The 27,243-nt window shown below is 34.7% G+C and overlaps 3 protein-coding genes across 4 annotated transcripts; 1 reads left to right on the top strand and 2 right to left on the bottom strand.

Annotated features, from left to right (window-relative positions):
• The first annotated feature begins 4,054 nt into the window (after positions 1–4,054).
• Positions 4,055–7,406, top strand: LOC122291896 (zinc finger CCCH domain-containing protein 66). Its single transcript, XM_043099934.1, has 2 exons — positions 4,055–4,314; positions 4,815–7,406. Exon 2 carries the CDS (start codon positions 4,853–4,855, stop codon positions 6,956–6,958), a length of 2,106 nt encoding a protein of 701 aa, XP_042955868.1. The 5' UTR covers positions 4,055–4,314; positions 4,815–4,852; the 3' UTR covers positions 6,959–7,406.
• A 2,318-nt stretch (positions 7,407–9,724) lies between these two features.
• On the bottom strand, positions 9,725–11,546 carry LOC122291288. 2 transcript variants are annotated; one of them, XM_043098957.1, is made up of 2 exons: positions 10,271–11,546; positions 9,725–10,180 (listed from the first exon to the last, which is right to left on the bottom strand). In XM_043098957.1, the coding sequence occupies exons 1-2, from the start codon at positions 11,277–11,279 to the stop codon at positions 9,807–9,809; spliced, it is 1,383 nt and encodes a 460-aa protein (XP_042954891.1). In that variant the 5' UTR covers positions 11,280–11,546; the 3' UTR covers positions 9,725–9,806. The 2 variants fall into 2 exon arrangements, with proteins under 2 accessions (XP_042954891.1, XP_042954892.1); XM_043098958.1 differs by having other exon boundaries at positions 9,725–10,159; positions 10,271–11,498.
• A 4,699-nt stretch (positions 11,547–16,245) lies between these two features.
• Positions 16,246–18,676, bottom strand: LOC122290752 (omega-3 fatty acid desaturase, endoplasmic reticulum-like). Its single transcript, XM_043098375.1, has 8 exons — positions 18,162–18,676; positions 17,931–18,020; positions 17,782–17,848; positions 17,555–17,647; positions 17,259–17,444; positions 17,088–17,168; positions 16,799–16,936; positions 16,246–16,710 (listed from the first exon to the last, which is right to left on the bottom strand). The coding sequence occupies exons 1-8, from the start codon at positions 18,452–18,454 to the stop codon at positions 16,519–16,521; spliced, it is 1,140 nt and encodes a 379-aa protein (XP_042954309.1). The 5' UTR covers positions 18,455–18,676; the 3' UTR covers positions 16,246–16,518.
• Positions 18,677–27,243: the final 8,567 nt, after the last annotated feature.

The raw sequence follows: 27,243 nt of genomic DNA, 5'->3' as shown, positions 1-27,243 counted from the left end.
ATTAAGACAAAGCATAGTATTATTCTTTAAAATTATTAATAATCAAGTAAATTATCCTCTCAAAATAAAATTTGAATTGTCAACTTTCTCAAAAAATAAATGATAGTTACAGTCATGAAAATGTAAATATCGTATAATCATTTTAAAAAAATAAATAAATATAAGATTTATATGAAAAGAAATTAATTTTTTAATAATAAATTTTATTTTTTTAAAGTAACTTAATAATATTTTGTATAACATTAGTATTATCAAAATAATCATCTTCAGTTTTATTTTATCCAAACTCGATTTAAAAATGAGTTTAAAACCTTTTCAATACCGCCGAGTCGATGACACAACGTTTGAACATAAAATGGCCATTTTCCATAGGTGAACAGAACATAAAAAATGTCTATATATAAATGCATGTGTTGTTTTCATGGGTCCCACCGCAATGTCGTTTAGGTCTTTTTGTGGGGTCAGATATGATGGCACGTCGTGGACATTTCTCAAACTTGACGGATTCAGAGTCAATTGGCCTTTTGTGTGGTGAAATCTGAGGCGTTCAAAATGTTTGACCCATCTCATATACGGGACGGTGACTGCTGAACTGAGCCCTCCTTATCCATATATAGTGTTTTCTCTGAGAGCTAGACAATTCAAATCCGTCTCTCCTATGTGAGGACTAGGATTGGTTTAAGATTCAAATAAATCGGCTGTGCAGGTTTCATTCCATGTATCAAAAATTTTATGTACAGTCATTTTTATGAATTTCTTTATCCACTTCAGTAATATAATTAATTGTATATTAAAAAAAATTAATTCAGTCAATCATATTAATAAAATGTATAAAAAGTATACAAAAATAACTGTATATATCCTTACTCATCAGCTAATATCGTCTTATTCAAGTGCGTCACCTCCTTCTCTGGCTACCACTGATTACAGAAAAGAACCTTGCTTTACTTTTTTTCTCGCGAGAAAGCCTGTACAGTACTACAGTCTGTCAGTGTTTACTTTTCGCGTATTTTAAAAAAATTTATCACGTAAATTATAAATTTATTATTTTTTAAAAATAAATATACAAAAATTATATATTTTAATACTGTAAATATCAATTTTCTTTCTTCAAATTTAATCTTATGCATGCAAAGATTCGTGCACTTTATTTGAAAAGTAATAGAGTATATTATTTAAAAATTAATTTTTTTATATAAATTTTATATTTATTTATTTTTTATAAAAAAATTATATAAGACTTATACACTCTAAAACTATAAATATTATTTTTCTTTACTGTTCTCTATCTACGTTTTCTTACATTTTGCCATATACTCGAACCCCACCACACAACTCGGGTGGGCCACCCCCTATTCCCCTTGCCATCCGGCCGCCTTCAACCACCCAATTCTTGTAATTTTCCAAGTGACACATAAGCCACACACATCATGTTCATTCTTCTACTAAATCAACTCCCAACTCCATCTAAACACTGGACTTGTTGGTCTTTGTTTAATTGTTACTCTTGTGTAAGTAGTTGGAAGCTTATCTGCAATCATGTTGGAAATGGGTAGCCCTCCAACCACTTTACAAGAGTATGTTGGCAAATCATTTTGTCAGGGACTGACTTTTTGTCCACCTATCTTTATCTGATAATTGCAAATTAGGAAGAGAATTTTGAGATTGTCAATCACCATTTTAACATAGTCGATCGGAATGTTTATTTGTATTGATTAATTGAAAATAAATTATAAAATAATTATAAATATATTATTTATTACCCTACTAGGTATACCATAGACCATGGTGCTTGTTCGACTCTCCACCTTTTATTTTTATATATTTATTTTTAATTTTAATGAAATAATATTCATTTAACAAAAATAAAATTCAAAGTGTCCAAACCCGAAAATTAACCGACCTACACTACAGTGAGTTCTTGTCTTCACGCACAGGTGTCATAGTTGTAATTGATTTGATATAACATACGCTCATTTAAAATTATTGAGAATCATTAAACTTTTCACCGTTAGGACGTTATTAAGGTTTGCATATTACAATGATGCTCAATTTGACTCAAGACTCTGCAAACGGATTATTTAAAGAGAAATATTTAGTTATAATTTTTTTTATAAAAATAAATTTCTAAATTAATATAATTTAATATGTCATATTAAATTATAAAATAATATTTTATTATAAAATAGATCTAATATATTATACATAGACGTGTCAAATTTTGAATTTATTTTTATAAAATATTTTATAATTTATCTTATTTAAATTGAAAAATATTTTATCAAATTAAATGATAAAAATAATCACGGAAGATCAGTGTAATTTTTTTTAATATATTTTTTAATGATTTAAATATATATTTTAAATAATTTATAACATCGTCAAAAAATATTTTTTTAATTCTTAAATAAAGAAATACAATACGATTCCTATTAGAAAAAATTCATGCGTCTTTAACATTTTATAAAATAAAATAAGATAAATTAGGAGGCAGACGTTTATATATATATATATATATATATAATACAAAAATACAGAGACGACAAGAAACGTAGCACAAGAATTCTAGAAATCATCGCAGGCTGTCTTGTTAGGTCGATGGCTTCAAAGAATTCCTCGGTCCCCGTTGCCCAAAAATATCCAATTCATAACTGATACCTTAACGGGCCATAAACTTTCCCCATATGACGGACAAATAACTATCCCAAACGTGGTCCCTCTTAACAAAAACATAACTTGCCTTCAATGTAATAGATCAATGTATTTCCTTTTAAAGAAATTATTTTTTCCACAAAACTGACCACATTTCTACGTAATGAACGTTGAAAAATATTTTATTAAACTAACTTTAATGTAAAGTGTCAGATATACTTTATAATAAAAATTATTTTATAATCTATCATATCATATTAACCACAACAATTTATAACTGTCTTATCAAATATTATTATATAGACTATACGGTTCTTCTCTTAATTTTTTTAGTCTTTTTCTCTTTGTTAAGGAGATGTTTGAAAATTTTTTTTATTTCATTTCATTCTCTCATTTCATTCTATTTTATTTTCTTTTCAAACATTATTCAAACATAAGTATTTTCAAACTAATTATTATAATTTAAAAAATCTTTCAAATAAAAAGTAATTCAATTTTTTTAAATTTTAAACAAAAATAATATTATAATAATATTATAATTTTATAATATTTTTTATTTTACTTTTTCTCTTTCCTTTTATAAAATCTAATAAATACTTAACTCAAATTATCTCATTACAATTTAAAAATCATTTTATTACTATTCATAAAATTCTCATATCATATTATTCTCTAAGCATTTTCTAAAAAGCATCCTCTTTTATTTATAAAAAAGAGTTTACAAGAATTCCTAAATTTAAATTAATATATATATATATATATATATGAATTACTTAAATAGTTGTCACTTAAACACGACCATTCAGCATAAATATCGTTTATATCTAATTGCACTTATTAACATCATATATGCCATATAATATGTACGATAGAGATAATAAAATCTCACATGAATAGCCAACATAAATGTTTAAAAAGGATATACTGATATAAAAATAAATATTAAAATTATTTTAGAAAGATACATATTTCCTGCACGATAGTCGGATACTACCACTAGCGTTTTTTTTTTTTTTTTTTTGTTCATTTTGAAAATGTTTTAAAAAGTTATTTCTATAAAGGCTTTAAAAGACGGAGGTGCGTGACAGCCCAGTGAGGATAGAAGCATTTGGTAAAGAATTACTTTTAATTAATTAATTGTTTTTTTTTTAAAATGACAAGCATGCTGACGATGCAGGTGCGTCCACGTCATCCACCAGGCAAAAGCAACGAGAAAAGCGTGACAATCCCGGAATCTACCCTTCGGTCGTTTCCACTGGACTACCGGCACGTGGACGTTCTTCGATGGCTGGCGGATTAAGATATTAAATCCGCCGGGTGGGGCCCCCACCGGCCTTGAACTTTGTTTGGTTTCGTTCGCATTTCGGTTTCATTTGGAATTGCATTTTGAGTTTCATTTTCCTCGGCGGAAAGGAAAATGGGAATGGGAAAGGAGCGTGGTAGCTTCGTACAACTTACTTTTTGACCCAACACCATAAAAAAGAGGGAGGTCGTGGGGGAGAGAGAGTGGAAAAGTCTTTTTGCCCCGTTCGTTCTTTCTCTCTACTTTTATCTCCTCTGTCTGGGTTCGTGTAGTTTAAAAGGGAAGAAGGAAAGACTCGAGTCTTAAACCGGTTTGGGTTTTCAGCTCTTCGCTCCTTCTGCAATTTCTGTATTATAAAGGTACTATCTCTCTCAACTTTCTTTTATTTTGTGGATTTTTTGGTAACTTTCTGTTTGGTTGATATGGAAACTGTGAAGAAAATGGCGTAATTTGAATTTTGGGTCTTTTGGTTTTTTGTGGTCGTAGTGGGTTTTGAGTTTTGTGAGAAAATGTTTAGCTGTCTTTGCTGGGATTGCAACAGATTTTTGTTTTATATCGGCACTGAATTTGGGTAATGGTTTTATGGCTTATGGCTATGAGAATAAGAGATTGAAAATCTGGTAATGTACTGAATATCGGGTACGGCCTATTGGTGTATCTTTTAAACGAAAGATTGAAGCTCTCTCTCTCTCACCCCCCCCCCCCCCCCCCCCCCCCCCCCCCCCCAACCCCCCCGTGTGTTTATGTTTATATGAGTGCTTTCTCTTTCCTTCCAATCTTAGTCTTATTTCTTTCTCTTTTCTTTTGTAAATTCTGGAATAAACATTTATGAGAACTATCTCTGTTCTTAATCTTGTAGAAACAAACTTTGGAGGTCTGAGAAGAGGGGGGACTTCCATGTGCAGTGGTTCCGAAAGGAAACCTTCTCAAACGGGTTTCGTCATGGAGGGTGAATTTGGGAGGAAAGAAGGCCTTCAACCTAGCTTTTCGGTTTTGCTTGAATTATCCGCCTCCGACGATATAATCGGTTTCAAAAGGGCCGTGGAAGAAGAAGGTTACGATGTTGATGAGGCAAGCTTGTGGTATGGGAGGAGAATCGGGTCAAAGATGATGGGGTTTGAAGAGAGAACACCCCTCATGATTGCTGCCATGTTTGGAAGCAAGGGTGTGTTGAATTATATACTTGGGACTGGTCTTGTTGATATTAACAGGGCTTCTCGTTCGGATAAGGCCACGGTGCTTCATTGTGCTGCTGCCGGTGGCTCCGATGCTTCAGCTGAGGTTGTTAAGCTCTTGCTTGATGCTTCTGCTGATGTTAATGCTCTCGATGCTAATGGGAAACGCCCCGGTGACTTGATTGCCCTGGGTTTGACTTCAGCCTCTAATCTTATGAAGAAAAAATTGGAGGTCATGCTGAAGGGCTTTAGTGGTATTGATGATCCCTTTGATATGTATGACCAAATGGAAGGACAAGAACAACAAGAGGCTTCAACACCACTGGTCTTTAAGGATGGAACAGAAAAGAAAGAGTATCCTGTCGATCTCTCTCTTCCGGATATCAAGAATGGAATTTATAGCACAGATGAGTTTAGAATGTATACTTTCAAGGTCAAGCCATGCTCAAGGGCTTACTCGCATGACTGGACAGAGTGCCCATTTGTTCATCCTGGGGAAAATGCCAGGCGGCGTGATCCAAGGAAATACCATTATAGTTGTGTCCCTTGTCCAGAGTTCAGGAAGGGCACTTGCAGGCAAGGAGATGCTTGTGAGTATGCGCATGGTATTTTTGAGTGTTGGCTTCACCCTGCTCAGTATCGAACCCGACTCTGCAAGGATGAGACAGGATGCACCAGAAGGGTCTGTTTCTTCGCTCACAAACCGGAAGAGCTTCGCCCTCTGTATGCTTCCACGGGTTCTGCAGTGCCTTCTCCAAGATCTTTTTCGGCCAATAATCCTGGTCTGGACATGGGATCGATCAGTCCACGTGCCCTTGGATCTCCATCAGTGTTGATACCATCAAGCTCAACACCACCCATGACTCCCTCTGGAGCCACTTCCCCAATGGGTGGTGGAACCATGTGGCAGAACCAGTCTAGTATTGTGGCCCCGTCCTTGCAGCTTCCTGGTAGTCGATTGAAAACTGCCCTAAGTGCTAGAGATCTGGATCTAGACATTGAATTTCTTGGGCTTGAAAATCATCGTCGCAGGCAACAACAGTTGTTGGATGAGATATCTGGTCTCTCATCACCATCTGGCTGGAAGAGTTCCTTGGCTGTCACCTTGGGTGATCGAGTTGGGGAATTGAATAGGCTTGGACTAGTGAAGCCTACTAACCTTGATGATATTTTTGGATCTCTGGATCCTGCCCTTTTGCCTCAATTCCAGGGACTTGCACTGGATGTCTCAGCACCCCAGTTGCAATCTCCTACTGGGATGAAGGTTCGCCAGAACATGAACCAGCAGCTCCGGTCAAGCTACGGTACTGGCCTTTCATCCTCTCCTGTGAGGGCATCATCACCATTTGGTGTTGACCCAAATGGTGCAGCTGCGGCCACTGCTTTGAAGTCAAGGTCAGCTGCTTTTGCTATGCGGAGCCAGAGCTTCATTGAGCGAAGTGCTGCAAAATCTCATTCTGGCCTTTCTTCACCTGGTGGTTCTGTTTCTGTCATGCCTTCTGCCCTTTCAGATTGGGGTTCCCCAGATGGAAAATTGGACTGGCGACTCCAGGGAGAAGAGTTGAACAAGCTTAGGAAATCTGCTTCTTTTGGGTTCCGAAGCAATGGCAGCAGTTATGCAACAAGTGCAGCCTCGATGCCAGCTACTCTCAATGAGCCGGATGTCTCTTGGGTTCAGCCCCTGGTGAAGGATGCCCCTCCTGTGAAACATGGGCAGTTAGGTTATGAGAAGGAGCAGCAGCAGTGTCATCTTGACTCTGGAGGCTCAGAGATGCTCCCGGCTTGGGTGGAGCAATTGTATATGGAACAGGAGCAGATGGTGGCATAAAGCATATTCAACCCCAGAATTGCTTCTATTTTAACCTTTTAACTAGTTATTTACTATTTTTTGAATCTTTATTGAGATTTATCATGTTTACTTAGTGGGAACTGGAGGGGGTTGTTGGAAGAGGAATATATTATATAACCCCAGGGAAGAAAACGATGTTGGGCAGGGGAAAGTTTTCTGCTCATACAATCATTAGGTTCTTCGAAATAATAGGCTTTAGTTCCATTTTTTCTTGATTTGGTTCTTGTCTTCATTTTAGTTTCTGTTTTCATCCTAAATGGAAAGATAGCAGGATGATCTTTCCTGGGTGAGACTGGAGATGCTGATCAATTTAAACTTCATATTTTGTCTCTGGTATTGGAAATCGTAGTCATACCAATTTGTTGAGCTGTATTCTGTCATTGGGGTTGTATACATAATATATGTCTCAAGCAATTACTTTGATCAATTAGTCACGTTTCTCGTATCAATTTGATTATAATGCATTCTCTCTCTCTCTCTCTCTCTCTCTCTCTCTCTCTCCAATGCTTTCACATTCTTGACACCAGTGAATTAACCTTTCGTATTGTTATGTGGATGGCTCGTGCGGCTAATCATATGTTGCAGGTTGTTCAGCATTTCCAGCTTGATTGCATAAATCTAGAAGTATTTTTTTCCTATAAAAAGTACACAATTTTCATCTGCAATAACTAGCTGGAACCAATTGAAAGTGGACGTTAGTTTCCTCTAAAGTTTATAGGTGGAGCTTGATATGTTTTCCACCTCCAATTTCTATCCTCTCTGTCGTCTGTCTCTGTTGCCCATCTATTACTTTCCTGAATTTTTGCGTATTGCTTTCGGCTTGTAAAAGGTGAGATTCAGTGCTTCCGTAACTTTCCATGGTGGTGATCATTAAGCATTAAGAAAAAGGCAATTCCGGAACCTAACTTTGTATCACTAAATCAACTCTTACCTTTGTATCACTAAATCAACTCTTGTGCTTGTGCCTGTGCTCGAGTATTATACGATGGAAAAGTATAGTTATAAGTATAATTGTGCACTAATATATGCATCAATATAATGTGATTGGTCAAAAAGTAGATTTTATTAAAAATAGTATTAATTTAAATTTTAAGTATGAATAAATCAGTATTGGTGCGTGACTGTATTTATATATAGTAAAACTCTTATATGATAAAGCGACATAAGCATCGGACGAACATAGACACAAGTAAAATGTCATCTGGGCATCCCATCTTTCACAAAATTTCGTATTTCTTCCGACCAAATCACCTTTTTAGGTTTCTACTTTCTGCCGGCTTTGCCAATACTATCAGTTGAGCATATGTATATAATTTTACAACGGCAAACATGATTTATACATTAAACTATTATTTATCAGTGGGACTCACTTTTTAGCAAATGATTTGTATAAGACTTGTCTATTTGGAGCTTGTGTATAACATTACTCGTCATAAAAAAAATTTTACAAGAATAAACTCACAAATTGATGTCTTCACGTGATACGTTAAATTATAAAATCACTTTTATTATAAAGTAGAAAATCATGTAAATTTCTATATTTACGTTTTTGAAATCTATTTGCAGATGTAATATTTGATTTTATTAGGATGTAGGTTGGATTCCTGTACAGGGTAACGTTTTGAAAATATTAGATAAAATAGCTCATTCTCACCTATTCGGTTTCCTCCAATAGAGACAAACTACCTAGCAGGCATACATAACCAATGGTAACAAGCTGAAAGTGTTTGTTCTCCAGATAAAGTAGACTCGGTAACTTATTTGAATCTTGCAAAGAAGTTGCTTGCAAGGCGGGAGAAAAACGAAAAGATAAATAGTATCTATTTTTTAGATTTTATTGTCTCTAATTATAGTTATTATTAATATAATATTTTTAATTAATTTGATGTATCTAAAACTAAAATAATTAAGACGAAAAAAATAATATTTACAATTGCAACTTTGTAAAAGAGTCCTTACTCGTAATCAATGATAGGTTTGGTGAAGCATTCCTTTCTAATTTGGTGACCTAAAAACAAAAATGGTTTCTTAAAGATAACTAGTACGAGGATTAGAGTTGGTGTTAGAACGGGATTAGATAAAGAAAAAATAATTTAGCTACAAAGAGATTACATAAAAGTAAACTCATAAACTGATGTGATATGATGCAGTACGTTATATTATAAAGTTGCTCTTATTATAAAGTAGATATAATAGATCACGTGAAATTATGTTAGTTTATGAGTTTATTTTTACGTAATCTCTTTATGTATGTAGCACTTTTCTTAGATAAAATTACTATGGTTTGGTTGGTGTAATATGTTTCAAATGAATTGTGGTTTGATGGTGGGAAGATGAGGAGGCCACTACCAATTAATTGCCCATTCCTTATTGGTAAAGCCTTATCACGACAATAAAGTATTGCTGCAAGTTTATGAAATAATTTAATCACACATTTAACTTCAAAGTCTGTCTCTTTAATCACACATGTTATGTGTCATATTTTACGTGGCTATTACTTCAGCGGTTGCCTAAAATGAGAGGTTGTCTAAAATGAGTGGTTTAAGCTGTGTTTGGATAATGAGATCACTTTATTATTATTTAATATTTTATTATTAATTTGTTACTAATTTTTTTTATTACTATTTACAGATTATTTGAGATTACTTCACTATCCAAACGTAGCGTTTTAATGACAAAGATATAGTAGAATGAAGGGGCTACCATTACTCAATTTAAAATGAGGTGAGAAAAGCGTAACAACAATTAGAAAGAAAAAAACATTCTTTGTAAAGTTTATTGTAAATTAGAATTTACAAAGGTTGTTTGTCTTACAAAGTTCAAAATTTCATGGAAGTCCAGCTAGTTGACCAACCACCTCATCTAGCAATTGATCAAGAATGCCCACCTCAAAATTTACACCAATACCTTCAAAATCTTCATGCTTCCATGTTTCCCTGCATACCCAATTTGATACGACCAACTCCGCTCCTGTCAACCTGAGAATTTCACCCCACAAATTCTCGTAGTTTAGACTCTGACACTCTTTTTGCTTTGTTCCATCATATTGGCCTTCGATTTTCTGTGTCCTTTGCTCATCACCGATCAAATTATTGTCTTTTCGTGGAGATTGTCTGTAATTCTCGAGCCCCGATGACAACTTCCTTCGTGACTTTGATTCAGCCAAACAAGAGTCTTCTTCTGTCGATCGATAAACAATGTCTATCAACAATTGATAAAATTTAAATTCTTAAGTTGCTAGATTTGATCAAGCAAAAAGGCTTTTAGATAAAAAAAGACCAGGTTACGAACCTGATGTTGGAATTACACGATCAGTAAGGAAATGACCAAAATCAAGGACAGAAACCGGGCTCGAGTCTTCGGAGCTACACTCGGGTTCCGCCTTTTGAACCACACAAGGACTTATTTTCTTCTTCTTCTTCTTCCTAGGTTTCCCTCCATTTATGACTTCCCCGTGGTTACTGGATATGGACGTTTTGACTGTTTCAACGGCAATTTGTCGTTTTTCATTGGTTCTTTTTGAAGGAGGAGTAATAGTTGAGCCTTCAGCTTTGCCATTATTCCCTGCCTTCTCAATAGCCTTATCAGAGATACTCTTACTCCTCTTTTCCTGTTCATTCAAATTATCTAAGACCTTCTCGTCTTCTTGATCTTCTTTGTTGTTGTCGATCTTCTTCTTCGTCTTCTTCTTTTGTGACACCCCCTCTGTTTTATTTTCCATTTTTTTACATCTTTCTGCTCTTCTCTGAGTCGATTCTCCAAAACCCAGATCGGATCTCCTCCCTCTTGATCTTAACTCAGTACTTCTACCTCCATTTTCGAAACTGAGTACAAGAAATTTTTCGTTTTCCAGCTCGAGGAAGGTCGGCATCTCTCTGAAGGACAACGTGGATTTGACCCGTCGATGCTGCTCCTGCATTGGATCAAATCCCGCCAAGTGATCAGCAGAATTCATGGATCGGCTACGCGAAATTGAATCTGGGTTTGAACGTGAATTCATCCAGTTGATCTCTGGCATCGACTCCAAACCCATCAGCCTTGCCACTATCCCAGGCGTGGCAGCAGTCTCAATCTTATCCTTGTCCTTGAATTCTCGATCCTTTTCGTATACTACTACCGAGTCAGCTTCTACGATCTGATCTGAAGGGTGTGTGGGAAGATTACCAGAGCAGAGAATTCGGCGCAGGATGCCCGCTAGACACCCGGCAGTGGCACTCTTTGAATTGCACATAGTTGCATCAAAAGTTGTTGTGGTGGATGATGATGATGAGTAAGAAGGAGAATAAGATAACAACCTCATGTTGGAGCAACAAATAAGAAAGAAAGAATTTTGAAAGGCGACAGAGTTTGGAATTTCAAGTTTCAACTTGCAAAAGGAAAAGGATGTTCACAAATCACAAGAATAAAAGAAAAAAGAAAAAGTAATGGGGAAAAAGAGAGTGCCCTAAAAAGAGTGTTAAGAGGTGGCGGGCTTTGCATTTGAATATGGAAACTGGCCAAATAGTCATGGGAAATGCTTAGTCATAGGCAGTGTTCAGGAATATGTTTCCACGCGCGCTGTAAAGTCAGTTTGAGCAAATTTGTTGTTTTGTGCTGATGGCTCGACATGCAGCAAGGTCTCGGGGCGCTTTATCATCTTAAAAGGAAAAGACTGTCCAGTAGATATTGTTTTGCCTCGTCCTATATGCAGTAGGTCTGCTTGTTTGTGAGATGGACAATGGATGGTCACATTATACAGTGAAAACTCCTGCGGTCCATTTGAAGAAAAAAGTAGAGCACACTGAATCATTTTTAAAAATTTTTCAGTAGACTCAATTTTGTTTTTAAAACAACTAGTTTTTACACCTAGATGTATTTAGCATTCCTCTACTTTCATGCGATACGGGGAAGAGACAATGATGGAGATGTCAATGAAGTGTTGCCAGACAGCCACAGAGGAATTGGTACGGCCGGTGGCAGGTTGAATTTTTTTGGGGTTTGGCTCTTTTGACATTTGCATTGTTGCAGCCGAAGAAACTGACTCTTTGGTGGCTGTTCACACTGTTTGATCTTTTAGGTTATGCAATGCTCTCCACCGACCAACTATGCTGTCATCTGACTTACAGCAAAGTATTAAAAGGAGTGAACTTGCGTCTCTTTTGTGCAAAGTTTGTTAGTTATTGTGTTGTGAGTTGTGACGACATACACATTTTGGTACCCTATATTAAACTATTTCATTATTATCTTTGAGTTCCTAAAAGAACCAAAAACTGTGACTTGGATGAGTTCTTCCTGCACCCTTTTATGTTCAAAATGACTGCAACAACTGTTCCTTAGATGCCCAATACATATGCTGTTCGTTCTTTCTTGGTGATTGAATTTCTATACTCTATTGCTGGGGATCCCAAAAGAAGAAGAAATGGAGAAACAAAGAAAGCTTTAGATGCCCAAACTGTATGCAAAAAAGAAAGAGGAATTAAAGAGAGAGAGAGAGAGAGAGAGAGAGAGAGAGAGAGAGAAAGCTTTGTCTTTTTATGTGTTTCGCATCATCATAGATGCACAATTTGTATGGGAAAAAGGAATATGACGCATGTGAGAGGAAAGAAAATATATAATAAACTACTGTGTTGGCTTTGACTTGGGGGAACAAAACTGAAACCAAATTCAGTCTGCTCCTTTACCCTATCCTTTATCCACAAGTGTAGTAACCATGCTTGTCTCTTGAGCGGATCCAGAAAGTAGGATTTTTTTTAATATTATTTTTATTTTAAATTTTGAAGAAGTTAAATATTTTATTATATTATAAATAAAAATTTAAAAAAAATTATAATGATTAGATAAAATGAGACGAGAGATTTACTTCCTTTTATCTTTCAATTCATTAATCTGTAGATTATACTACAATAGGAAGAAAAATAATTTAGGCAATCTTAAAATGTGCTATCCTCGCATGTATTAATGGCTAAAGTTTCAATACAAGGAATTCTTTATATGTGGGCTGGAAAAAATAAAATTGAAAGCATAATTTCAACCTAAAAACAAATATTAAACTAGGGTTGTCAAGTTTATTCTTATCATGTACTCAATGATTTTCATATGTTAATTGCCAAATACGCTTTTTATTTTATTTTATTTTTTTATGTCAAAATAACCCTATTGAGCAAACTCAAAAGTTACAAATAGGGTATTCTAAAGCTGTTGGTAGAAACGGACTGCTTATTTCTTGTGAATATATTGAATTCAGCTGAGAATATTTTGACAAATTTTGATATTAAAAGATTAATGCAGGGCTTTCAAGAGGTACAATTTTTGCATGTCAAAATAACCCTATTGAGCAAACTCAAAAGTTACAAATGATTATAAGTCCATATGACTTGATGAATAAAATCTGGAAATGATTCCCACCATACATTGATATCTTCCACATTCTAAGCATATCTAGCAAGCTTATGAGCTACTTCATTATTCATTTAGTTCACATGTTGAATGTTGCATCTCGAGAAGCTCTGCATTAGTTCCTGTATGTCTTAGGTAATTGCCCATCAGTGATCTTGATGTGCTAGTCTCTTGAAGTTCTTGAATCATTAGAAGAGAGTCGCTCTCTATTATAAGCTCATGTAGTCTCGTAGGAAGGCTCAATTGTAAGCCTCTTAAGTATATCTATTAGTTCAATATCTGAAGCCTCTATGTACAGCCACTTCCTTAATCTTGAATGATTAAGGAAGTAACTATTGTATGTGGCACAATTTAAATAGTTGCCATTTAAGCAATTTTAACTTCTATATGTAAATTTATTTAAAATATATCACATATTGAGTTATCAAGATTTAAGCGAAAGAATATCATAGCTCTTGAAAAAAAGAAACCTTATTTTTCATAATAGATTTTGTCAATTAAAGTAATTAACGCATAAAATAATTTAGAATGTGTTAATAGGCAAGAATGATAATATTTAGATGAAAAAGAATGTTGTACTAAGGCGTAAAGCATCACTCTCATAGGCTTTTCTTCACATAAAAAAAATAAATAAAAAATAGAAAAAAAAAAGAAAAGAAAAAAAGAGGAGAAGTTTTTAGATTTCTGAACTAGAGATGAGGAAGTTGGGACCTAAATGGGCTTCATGTTGGAGTTATTTTAATCCCCTTAACTTGGGCTAGTGCTCATATGGATCCATGATTGTATATGAGATATTTGTTGGGCTAGCCTGCCCGACCAGAAGAATTTTGTGGGTTGGCTTGGTTGACCATAGGCATCGCTAGACGCTGGGATGTCCCTCTGGATCATATAATATGATAGAATGGTTCGAACAATACTAATACTCTTCTTGCTTAGTGTTTTCGAGCCATAAAAAGAGCCAACTTGAGCATCCCAACCTAGAATCATTTTGTTGTTTTCAGGAGGAGCTACTCTACTTTCAAGGCTGGGCTCATGCGTTAGGATTTGTATTAACAATGGGAAAACATCTAATAATTTCTATCTAAATGTCGATGTCTATGTCCTTCTGAATTCGACTATCTAATTGGAGCAATAATTCAAATGATTTCTATTTTTTTTTTACCCTAAACAAGCATTTCATAGATAAATTAAGTAGTTACAAGATATTAGATTCAATAGAGTGGGAGCATTCAACAATCATCTCAAAACATATAAATGCAACATAAAACAAATAAAGAAGAGAGATTTGGAGTCAAAAATTTAGGTTCCCACCCATTTCGTACAAAGGGAAAGTCACTTTAAGCGATTTTTGTATAGTTTGATAAATAAACTATAAAACTATAACTACAAGTCATAGTGGATTGTTGTATAATTCATTTTGTTGGTCTGGATTGGCTGAATGAGACTTTCACAACCACTTTATCTTGATCATTAGTTAAGGAAAGTGGAAATATAGGAAAGTAACTATTGGAAGATGAGTCAATTCACTGGCAAAAAATCGTTACTGGCTGTAGAGTTGCATGTGGTTCACGCGCCACTCTTGGAAAGAAGGCAAAGGTAGGATCTCAGCTATCTGAAACCTCTGATCTCGATGGTGTTGCGTGTGATAGTGACAAATTCCTCCTAGTGTGGCAACACGTGAGCCATACACCCCGCTTTTTTGGTTAGTTTTCTTCCACTATCTAATAAATTGGCGGTTGGAGAGTCTGTTGGTGAGGCTCATGGCGGTTATAAGAGACCAATAGGCGGTAGATTGGCGCATCTTAGTGCTTCGGAATGAAAATTATAGAAAAATTGAAAAAAAAATGAATAGTTTTGACATTGGCTGGACAAAAAAAGTGAGGGAGGAGCCGAAACTCCCATCCTCTACCACCCCTTTTGGACGGAAAGGATGAGATTTTTGATGACTGTTAGAGAGAAAAAAGGCATGTGGAGAGAGAACCGAAAAAATCAAGCAATCTTGAACTTCCAAATGATTTCTATTTGCTTAATTATTATGTATATGTGGTTGTATTAATTGGAAAGAATACTGTAGAAGGTCCAATTTGAGCCCTTCATTTCAAGAGAGAGGTTAGTAATATGTTGTTATCGCATTAAATTATAAATCCACCATTTCCATAACTTTTGTCAATAATGTGAAGGTTCTACTATTTTCCGTTTAGAGAAAGAAAAAGAAACAAAACCCGTAGAGAAAAAGGTAACTGAATTACAATGACCTCATCTGTCAGATATCATTACTAGTAAGGTTATTAAGCGGGCTAAATCATAGCCTATTAAGCAAGTAAATATATTTTCGGAATTCATAGTCTGCCTCTTCCAAATCACCGCTTATCAATTTAAATTTTTTTTATTTAATAATTAAGAAAATAACTTTTAATATTTGATATTTTTTTAAAAAAAAATATTTAAATATATTTAAAAAATACGAAAAAAAATAATATAAAAATAAAAACTCACAATTGTACTAGATGGCCAGCCTAGCACGATATATTTTTGTAATGCTGGGCCGCAGTTATTGCTGGGCTGCATATGACTCGTATATTTTTGTAATGATTTTATACACTGTTTGAGATTTCAACTTTTGGGTAAGCCCTTTCAAGAATAACAGCACTGTATAGGAGGATGGCACAGTGGTGGGTTTTGAGTCACGATTGAGCTAAGGCCTAAGTGAGGATCATCGAGAGATGAAGACTGCAAGGGAGAGAAAGATACTTACAACGGCAACAATGGCAATGGTAACAACAGGTTGGCGGCAGATACAATGACAAAATAAGAGATGAAGAGAGGATGAGTGTGAACAGAAGAGTAATTTCAAAATGAAGGAAGATGAGAAGGATTGGGAAGTCAATTAGTTTTGAGTAGCCAATTCAAGCCTTAACATTATTCAGAAAGATAACCTTTTACAAAAGTTTAGATTACATCATAAAACTACTGCATCCATCCTTCTTCCCTTGTTCTGAAAAGGATAAGGGTCTTGGAAACGAAAAAAAAATAAGAAAACATAAGTGCCCCCCCACCGCCCCTATCTATCTAGACAGCAATTGTCCAGTTCTTTAGGATCAGAAAGAGAGTTTAAGCTAGTACTAAAGCCACATCCCCCGTTGGATTGAACCCTGACATGAGGATCAGATAGCCTTGCTCTTCAAAGATTTATACAACTCAGGGTCAGTCTGATAGTAGACGATCTCTCCACTGTCATCGACATAGTGGTCTTCAGTAATGCTTCTTACTAGACTCTCGATCAAGTGAAGGGGAATTGGCCCAGATTTCTTTGGCTCCCGATAGTACTTTCCCAGCACTGGTTTTGCTGCCTTAGTCTGCAGGATTAATTGTTAAAACCATTCAGAAACTGCTCTTATATTTTGTTACTCAATGCAATTTGCTCAGGAGATTGAGAAAAAGTACCGCTTCCACTAGATGGTAGTGTGGGATTTGAGGGAAGAGATGGTGTATAACATGGGTGCCGATATCATGGTGGATGTTATTAAAAATTCCATAATCACGATCAACTGTTGTAAGCCCTCCTCGTAGATAACTCCATTCCTGTCAAAAATACACACACAACAAGATAGTAAATTATATAATTCAGCTTTAAATGCTTCGATAACCAAAATATCTTGTGTTTTACACTAAATAGATACGAGGATCCTGTCTTTTCAGAGGTTTTCGATTAATATAGACAACTTATCAGGACCTTGCCGCGGTACCAAGGAAGTTTCTGCTCATAACCATGGTGATGTAAATAGGTCACAAAGTCCAGCCACATTACGAAAGTCTGCAAATAACAGTGGATTCAGAGAAATAAATAACGACTGAAGTATAAAATATATTGATAAGTTTTACAAGGAAAAGAAAATTTACTCACCAAGTGAGGAACACCGTAAAGCTTTAGCATTAGGATAGGACCTACTGCAAAGGATAGGTAGATAAGCAGAGCAGCCATTAGAGACCAGCACAGAGTAGAAGTTATCACATCTTTCCTCTCATTTGGGGCGAACAAGTTGCTGTATGGGTTGAAGTGAGAGCCTTCCTTTCCTGGACTTCTGCTCCACTGCAATGTAATCCATCAGGAAAACAAAAATCAGCTTCTTTTAGACCATCACAAGCAACATGGTTTGAATTTACAGAATGATAAGGTGAGTAAAAGATAAGCTCTCTCACCAGATAAAAAGGATATGCAAACAGGGGGAAAGGCACTGTGAATCTTAGCTTCCGGGTACCCTGATCCAAACTCTTGTACAACTTCTCTGTTAACTGGTAAAGATGAAACAAGACTAGTTGCTAAAAGTTCAAGGATGGCAATTTTTGCTCCATATATTGGCTATTTTCGTATTGTTCAAGGTTAATTAACAAGCGTAATTCCTTAAATAATAGAACAGGCATAATACCGGAACCCATGACTCGTCATTCTCAACATTCCCATGGTTCTGGTGGTGCGTTCTGTGGCTGATTCTCCTGTAACATTCAAGAGCTGTGTGATTCATCCAAAATCATTGAACATGTCTGAATTATAAAACAACGTTATCAACAAACCCACCAGCCGTTGTAGGGAACGAGAATTGCAGAATGTAAGAGATGCCCCATCAAACTATTCAGCAGGGTACTGTTGGAAAAGCTTCCATGGCCACTGTTCAATCCAAAATACAAAACAAAAAAGAAATAAAATTAAAAAAAAAAAAACTAAAAATCCCTAAAATATTATACGAATCCAAGTCCAATGCCAAACAATAAGTTATGAAAGACAGAGAATGCAGAAGAACGAGATTACCAATCATGTCCAAGGACAAATATAGCCCAGAACATTGTTCCCTGAGCAGCCCAGTAAAGCGGCCAAAAGATCCAAGTATTGAGGTAGATTGCAGCCGCTGCCAATGCAAAGACCATAAAGACATCCCTGAGAACGTAACTCAAGGACCTCCATGGATTCTTGATCCAGCAATGCTTGGGAATGGCGGCTCGGATCTCAGCTATCCTAAATGGAGGCGGCGCACTTGGGTCGAAATCATCGTCCTTGTGGTCAAGACCACGACCAAAATCATTTGCATTCTCTCCTTTCTCCATTTCCTAAACAACTGGTTTCTTGGTTGGCAGGGCAGAGCAGGGGCTTAGCTTTGGTTCCCAATCTCTTTCTGCAAACACAGTAGAGAAATGGACAGGAGGCCTGCTGAACTCTATTGAGGTGAAGAGTTAGAGGGGTTTATGCCATGATAACCTATATAAGGCAGCAAACGATACGCGCTTGTAAAGACTAGAGACACATTTTTGGGGTAAAAAAAAAATGAAGAATGAAAAAGAAAAAGAGAAACCATATAAAAGAGACAAAGAAGAATCTATCTCTGGATGCGCCCTAGTTGCCGTATAAGTTGTAAGACGAAGAACCGGATGCACCCATGACTAGCACGCCAGGCAGGTTGTTTCGGATATTTTTAAGGAGCGGCTCGCACCACATCCAGCCTCTGAGCCGTTCGTATTCTTAGGTTCGATTTTGTGTCCAGTCAATTTTTTTAGTATAGAATTATTTACGTCAATTTCAAATGTAATTCTTTTGATTAAATGAGTTATATTTATTGCAATAATATGAAATTTTTAAATAACGGTTGACATGACACGATTCTCATACTTATTTCATAACAAATTTTATAGATTTGACGTAAAAATATTTCTTTTAAGTTGTTCAGTATAAAATGACTCAGTTGATTCAGGTTATTTGATATGACTTGATTAATACCACTAAATTTAAGATCAAATCAACATTTATAACCATAATCATTAAATATAATCTATCACGACGGTTAGCATTATAATATCAAAACAACCGAATTTCCAATTAGCTCTATTGCACGAGTTATTGTATTGCGAAAAATGCATCGTTAACTAACTTCCCTTAATTATGGTTATTCGATATGACTTGTTCAACACAAATTTATATCTAATAGAAAAATTATATTGATGATGCATAATCATATATAAATTCAAGATAAAATTAACATTCATATTCATAATCAAAAGATATAACCTAACTTCTATAGAGAATCTCTGGTGTAAAATGGAAGTCGTCTCATGTCATCGTCACCAAGTTAGAACCATGCAAATGTGAGCCAAGTAGTTAGCACATGACTAACATCAAAACAACAAAATTTCCAATTAGCTTATCACATGGGATATTTTTCACATGCTACTCTGCCCTGTGCTTTCCCTTTTGTACTTTAGGGAGTGGTTTGGCTTTCGGTGCCTTTTGAAGTGGATTGATTCATGGGCATAAGAGTGAAAATTTAAAGCTTGGTATATTATTTCTGAGTTTTGCTACTCTTCACGTATTATACATTTTTTTAAAACTTTTTTAAAATTTTTTTTTTAGTTTAATATTCTTAAACTAATTGAATTTTTCTATTTATTATCTGTGTATCAAATATTTGATAAAAAAAAAAGAATTGGTAAGTAGTATGCAAGATGATGAATATAATTTTTTTTTTCTCATTATTTGTATACCTTTTCTATGTATTTTGATTTATTATACCTTATTTTATCAATTTAAATGGCATAAAAAGCATATTCTTACCAAGTGAAATAACAAAAAATGGGGACATATGCATAGTACAGTGACATGTCAAGCAAAAAAAATAAAAATAAAAAATCTTTAAAGTTGAAGATATTTGGATCCGCATGGCCATTATTGCAGCCTTTATCTCATAACTACGAACCATCACGGACTCCAAAGTTACAAAAGTGCATCGCGATAAAGCAAGAAACTGGAAAATAAAATTTTGAGTAATTTTATTCGACGAAATTATATTTAAATTTGTTTTCCTACTTCTACTTCTCCATATGTTCAAAAGAAGATAAAAAACAGCTTCATATCATGACTGTGTTTAAAGGTTGCGTGAAGAATCTAATTTATACTGTCTCTTTAAAATTTTCTGAGCAGATACAGCCCATTTGTTTTGTATTTTTTAATAGAAATAACAAAGAGAATCAACAGTTATAAAGAAAAAAAAAATTCATAACAATAAATTCATTATTAATTATTTTTTATAATACGTTAGATCTGTTTGATAATAAAAATAATTTTACAATTTAATATATCATATTAAATTACGTCAAACTTCCACATTGATCGAACAACTGATTATGGTAACTTCCACATATTTTTCCTCTCCGAAAAAATTAAAAGGTGAGTACTGAAAGTTGCTTTGGTAATTTGCATTATTTTGGCAAATCTGCATCACCTGATTGGCCCATTCATTATTGTTTTCTGGGGTAGCTAGCCAGAAGAATTTCATCAAATGTCCGACGTGCGCACATAAATGCAATATGCTGTATGGCACGTACTCACGAGGAAATAAAACCTTAACCCACCAAAAATAGTGACACGAAAAAGAAAGATGTCTTATAATTATTAATTACCATGTCATTGATTATATATATATTATTAGAAATGGTGCCTGTCACTGCGAAAAAGTTGTGTAAAATAAAGTTCCACGACAACCATTTACGATTAACAAGAACAGTGCCATATATTCTACAGGACAGGATCGAAACCATGCATGTGCATTATGCTATTTCTAAATTTGGGATTTTAACCCCTATTGGGTACTCGGTATATGTAGTACGAATTAATATAAGAGTAATATTATATAAAATTACTTTTGTGTATTTTCTACACACTCTATTGATATGATTGACTGTATCAATTTTTTTTTTTAATATACAATCACTCACATCAGTAGAGTGCATAAAAAAATACACAAAATAACTGTACATAAAATTTTTGTTAATATAGGAATGTGCAATTTTGAACTTGTAAGAGGGAAAATAATATTAAAATTTTTTAGAGCAGTAATGATGAATGAATGAGTCTTGATGACTGTCTTTCTTGTATATCATTTATTTATCAAGAAAGGGATTAGATCTACCAAATAGATCTTATTAAAAGAAGTTTATAAACTTATGTGATTTAGTGTACATGATGCATCAAATATATTTACTTTATAATAAATAAAATTTTACAATCTGACGTATCATATATTAAGCTACATGCATTGTTCTTAAATTTAAAGCTGAAATTAAGAGCCAGCGAGTGTGTGTTTGTGTGCATGAGAGAGATCAGATCAGTTTCTCTGTCAAACTCAAACATGCATTTCCATACAGATCAAGCTAGGACAAATAAATAAATAGGGCTTAGGAGACACATTATAATATGCATATATAAAGTTATCTATTTAATATAGTTTTTAAATAAGATAATCCATTTTGAACCCCAAAAAAAAAAAAAAATAGATAGTCCATATAGTTGGGAGTATTGGGTACTGTCTAAGCATAGAATATGGACAAAGGAAAACGTCAAACGAATATCAAAATAGTGATATCAGAGAATAGATGGTAAATGTAATGTAGATCTCAAGACAATGGAGACGTAGTTAACGATAATAAAACTGTTGTATTGCTTTTACTGATCTTTCCTTGCGTGGGGGAAAAACAAAGATCGACAGAAAAAAAATGGAAGATCATTATATTAATTATTTGTATGTCGGAATGTTGTAAAAAGGAACAACCTCGATGCAAGAATAACTTTTCATTGTTATGATAATCGATATTTACTCTTTTACTCATTACATTTATATATATAATTTTATATTTTTAATTATGTTAATCTTGCAAACTGGATAAAGGTGACAGCCAAGCCCCGAAAGAAGAAATATATAGAGAAAACAAAAATAATCATATATATATATATAAATTATAGTTACAATCCTGAGTATGTAAATACTACGTAATTATTTTAAAAAATTGAATAAATATGAAACTCACATGAAAAAAATTAATTATTTAATAATAAATTTCACTCTTTTTTAAAATGATTTTACGATATTTATATATTTCACAACTGTATATATATAACTATATATATTTATATACATAGGGGTCACACGATTATTTTTTTCAAAGAAGGGATATACAATTTACGAGAATGCGCGGGTATTGGAAAAGACACAGAAAAAAGAAAAAAAAAAAAAAAAACAGAACTTTGTCGCGCGATTAGTCGATGAAGATGATGATCTATACTTCTTCTTGTTGTGAAAAGTAGTACTTTTATGTTCTCGAATAGCGACAAACATAAGACGTGGATGTCATTATGCATGATCAATTGGCCGGGCGCTGTCTTTTTCTTAAATCAAGTGGCTGAAACTTAACTGTTATTGACGTCTGACTGACTAAGGTCGTAATGGTTATAATGATCATAGAGTGTATTTGTTTTATTTTGTTTAAATAGCTAGTTGATATTATGAGCTTAGTTATTTGAATATATGTATATGAATATTGATAAATCTCAAACTTATATATATATATGTGTGTGTGTGTGTATGGTGGCTTGCTAGAAGGAGGGGTCTACCGCGGCGTGGCCTCCTGATCCCTCACAACAAAATAACAGCCTCTATCACACATAAAGAATGCGCATGATTTTACTTAATTCTTATAATAATATTATATACAATCACTTTTATTTATATTTTATATATTTTATTGATGTGATTAGTTTTATTAATTTTTTTAATACTCAACTAATTATATAAGTAGAGTATGTAAAAGAATACACAAAAATAACTATACATAAAATTTTTGTAATTATTATATTTATTATTTCATTTCAAAGAAGTGACCATTAATAGATTTATGATATACCTGATCTATTTAAGTTAACTTATATATGAACTTAATTTTATAAAATTTCTATATACACTAAGCATCTCTCTTTCTTTCGTATAATTAAGCATTTATTATAGAAGTAAAGTACTTGCAAAGGTCAGCAACCATGCATGTATTGGGGAAGCAATCATGACTCTTGGCAAATTTTGAGTAGGTTTGTTGAAACTACAATCAGGTACGTGTCGAGTTCATGCGGCAACTTAATAAAGTTAGCGACTTTTCATAATATTATTGAGTATCGATTTCCTTCATAAAAGAAGGAAGCTAGCGGCCGGCAATGACTCTTGGCATGCAATATTCGAGTAGATTTGTTGTAACCGCGGCAATATTCTCGTGTCCACATTACTGTGACTCAATAAATGTAAGAGTTTTCTGTTTTCATAATACTTAATGCCATTCCTTGGATAGGGTCTTTTAGCTTTCAATGAAGATTGGCTTTATTTCAGTAGTTAAGATTGCGACACTTGAAAAGAAGGGAAAAGAAGGGGAAGAAGGAAGATAACCAAGTTTCATTAATTAACGTACGTAAGAGGCCGGAAGGCCTTTTCTTCCAATGCATACACGTACGTGTGTATATCTGTGTGTACTGTACCCATGCCCACATGCAAACGCCATGTGTTGAGCATGCACGCAGTGATTCGATAAAAGCAATGACTCTTGGCAATTTTTGCATGTACGCATCACCCGTAGGCCGATTCGTCGTGGTGATAATAACACGTACCATTTTCTTTTATATATAAAGCAAAAATATCTCCCGTGAAGATTAGAATCTATAATTCTAAGAAACGGTGTGTGCTTTAGAATTACACCCTTTTCATGATGATGGTTTTTGTAAGGGATTTTTTTTTTCCTCTCGGGTTAGATGCCCATAGCACAGGTTCAAATACAAGAGAAAGCTCAAGTCAACCGAACAACCAGTCTGCCTATTAGAGGACCCCAAACTTGAACCAGGAGTTGGCCTATGGCATCAAATGCCCGGGAAACCCATTGTAACGAAAAGGAAGGGGGGAACACTACCTCGATGGAGCTTAATCCTATGTAACTCTGAGCAAACAAGTGTGCGTGGATAGTAGAGTCATTGATGCTTTGACGAATGGGTAGTGAAGAGCTTAATAGCGTGTATTCATAAGATGAACGGAACAGAGAGTCACACGGCATTAAATGAGCTTGACTGAATAAACTATTGGGAGGACACACCCCCTGACATAAGGCATGGGCATCCGGCCCTAGAGATCGGGTATAAAAAGCAATTCTCAAATATTATGAGCTCTTTATGAACTCTCTATTCTCTTGTACTAAGCTCTAAGATGATAGTGACTTTGGCACCAAAGACTCTTTGGCCACCACCACGACCCCTGTCTCATAGTGTTTTCTTTGTGTTTTTGGCCCGAGACTAAAGACTTGAGTATCTGAGAGTTCGGCCAAAAAGCGTGTGAAACACGACGTTAACAGTTCCCATAGAGGATGATGGTTGAGGAAATGTTAAGAAATACAACCCTTTGATTTAGTCAAGAGGTTATGTGACTTGTTAATAGTTGTTCCATTTGCCAACTATTGTCTTACCAATGATTGTTCCCCTTGTCATCTAGTGTCTCATGGTCTATAAATATGGATCATTTATGCACAATGAAGACACTTAATTTCCTATTTTTCATTACAACTTGTAGGACAAATACTTTCATGGAAATGTTACTATATTGTTGAATCTCTGTCCAATTTTCGTTCATCTTCGTTCTCCATAATTCTACATAATCCACCATATATATCACCCTCATATAGACGAAAAAGTGTTGAACATGCTTTTAAAATACCAAAATTTGCACTTAACAAACACTGCTTATCTTCCTGATTAGCACTAAGAAGGAAAAAAAAATAAAGCATATTCTAACCACAAAATGAAGGCTTTTTATTTTTATTTTTCTGTATTCCTATACATATATATAGGCGCGCATGTGAGCTTACAAAGCTAGAAAACCTTTCACTTTTCACGAGTGCGTTGTTTCTTTTAGTCAGCTATTCATTTAAAAAAAAAAAAAAAAGCTTTAATTATCATCACCTTTAGAGAAAAACAAGAAAAATCTTCAACACCTAATTAAGTAACTTGTATTTCTAATAATGGAAGTGGTTTTATTTATTAGATATTTCCTTTGTCTTTCTAATTTATAATAAATAACAAGTTTTTCATAATGATCAGTAGGACCATTGTCTTCATTCACGGCCCCTTTTATTTTTATGGTCGGTTTGGTTTTGTTTTTTTTACCTATTCATCTTCGGTCCGATTAATAGAATGTAATTTTGAAATGATGAGAGGTTCACTGAGGCTATCGTAAAAGATAAATAATTTTTGCACGAAAACTACAAAGACCAATATAAGAAAAACAAAATTCTATGTGCAGTTATTTTTGTGGATTCCTTTATGCACTCCAGTGATATGATTGGTTGTGTATTAAAAAAAAATTAATCCAGCCAATCATATCAGTAGAGTGCGTAGGGAGTACGCAAAAATGACTGTACGTAGCATTACTTTAAGAAAAATGCTATTTATGTGAATAAAAATAACTCATTGGAGACACGAGATCTAATTAATTTTTTTGCTCCTATGTAATTAAGACCAAACGTTTTTTAAAAAGCAAAAGTGTTCAGCTCCTATCTCTACTTATTATCACTTGTAATCCTATTTAATTGTCTCATTAAATTGAATCTATACTTCGAGAATAGATAGACACAAATTTAATGACTTATACGGGATCTATAAAATTCAAATATCAGACACATACAATATTAAATATTCTTAGACTCACGGCTGAGGGGGCTTCTCCCTGGGAAGGGCCTAGGCTCGACAGGATCGGGCTGCAAGGCACAAGAAGGCCTTGGGCCCATTGAGCAGGAGCGGGATCGTGCTAGGGACTTGAAATAGGAAACTCGAGTGTCGAGCCCATGACATGCTAACCCATCTAGAGAGACTTGAGAGCGGGGCCCAACCCTGCTGAAGGGCCCGCCATGAACGATGATCACTTGAGATCCAAGTGATCGAGAGTCCTGCGAGAAAGGGCAAGATAGACGCCTACCCTAGAGCCCGGACGACTGGGTATGTCCGGTAACGGGCACACCTGGGAGGAGGTACGCCGCATTAAATGGAATGCATAAGAGCACGCCACCACCAGAGAAAATGCCACATTCAATACATGTCAGAAAGGCTGCACACGCAACAACGTACTGCCTTAGGTGCCATAGGACGGCATGACCTTGACCTCATACACGACAGCTTGGCAAGGATGCTAATGGCAAGTCTGACCCTAGCACGACCTAACATCCCACTATCTACCTCGATGACTGTGCCCTAAGCAAGTTATAAATACACTAGTCCCACCAAAGGCGAACGGTCTGAACTCTTATTCTACTTGATTCTCTTAGTTCACTTACAAAAGCCTCTATCTGACTTTGACATCGGAGGGACCCCGGATCTCACTGGAGCCCATCTTTCTTCTTTGTTGTAGGCTTTGACGATAGTCCATCATGGTATTACTTAGGTTACCAAACACGGCATTAACATCATGTAATATATTTATCCCACTTTAATATTATTTAAATCATATAATATGATCTCTATTACATTAAGACTTTATTTAGATGTTAAGGGCATATCAAATTATTTATGAATATTAGTGAAATGGTTTATAAATAATAATAAAATAACAGTAAATAATTTATAAATAATATCAAATTATTTAAAAATAGTAATAAAATAGTTTAAAAATATCTAAAAATATAATTATGTTTCCAAACAGGATTTTAATAACAAGTACGGTACCGAGTTAACCTAAAATAAAAATTTCTGAATTATTTGAAAGAGGGGATTAACCAAATTATATATGAAGTTAATAATTCTGAAAATTCCTGACAATTTAGCATATTTTCGCATACTCTGAAAGTTTGTTCGCTCAGCTTTAGGCATCAATGGGGTATTAGCTAGGCAGTGACTTTAATGCAGGAAGCAACATTCTTCTTTTTTGGGTGGCCGTCCAGAGAACCTAATATTCCTCTCTTTATAGTCTAATATTACAGGAGCCATTATTGATAATTATAGAGGTGTGATTTTGCTCTTTTTACTGCACGCTATAATCTATATAGCGTACCTAAATATC

The sequence above is a fragment of the Carya illinoinensis genome, chromosome 13, assembly GCF_018687715.1.
Source record: "Carya illinoinensis cultivar Pawnee chromosome 13, C.illinoinensisPawnee_v1, whole genome shotgun sequence".
Classification (NCBI taxonomy): Eukaryota; Viridiplantae; Streptophyta; class Magnoliopsida; order Fagales; family Juglandaceae; genus Carya; species Carya illinoinensis.
Note: the sequence above shows the minus strand (reverse complement) of the source record. Positions and strands in the feature narration are given on the sequence as shown.

What these genes read in the sequence shown, in the direction of transcription:
- LOC122291896 (XM_043099934.1), top strand. Translation starts at nt 4,853, where the DNA reads ATGTGCAGTGGTTCCGAAAGGAAACCTTCTCAAACGGGTTTCGTCATG.
- LOC122291288 (XM_043098957.1), bottom strand. Translation starts at nt 11,279, where the DNA reads ATGAGGTTGTTATCTTATTCTCCTTCTTACTCATCATCATCATCCACC. An exon ending in TCGTGTAATTCCAACATCAG is followed by an intron (nt 10,181 to 10,270) that starts GTTCGTAACCTG and finishes AATTGTTGATAG; the next exon opens with ACATTGTTTATCGATCGACA.
- LOC122290752 (XM_043098375.1), bottom strand. Translation starts at nt 18,454, where the DNA reads ATGGAGAAAGGAGAGAATGCAAATGATTTTGGTCGTGGTCTTGACCAC. An exon ending in CTCGTTCCCTACAACGGCTG is followed by an intron (nt 17,849 to 17,930) that starts GTGGGTTTGTTG and finishes TGAATGTTACAG; the next exon opens with GAGAATCAGCCACAGAACGC. An exon ending in TTCCTTGGTACCGCGGCAAG is followed by an intron (nt 16,937 to 17,087) that starts GTCCTGATAAGT and finishes TATTTTTGACAG; the next exon opens with GAATGGAGTTATCTACGAGG.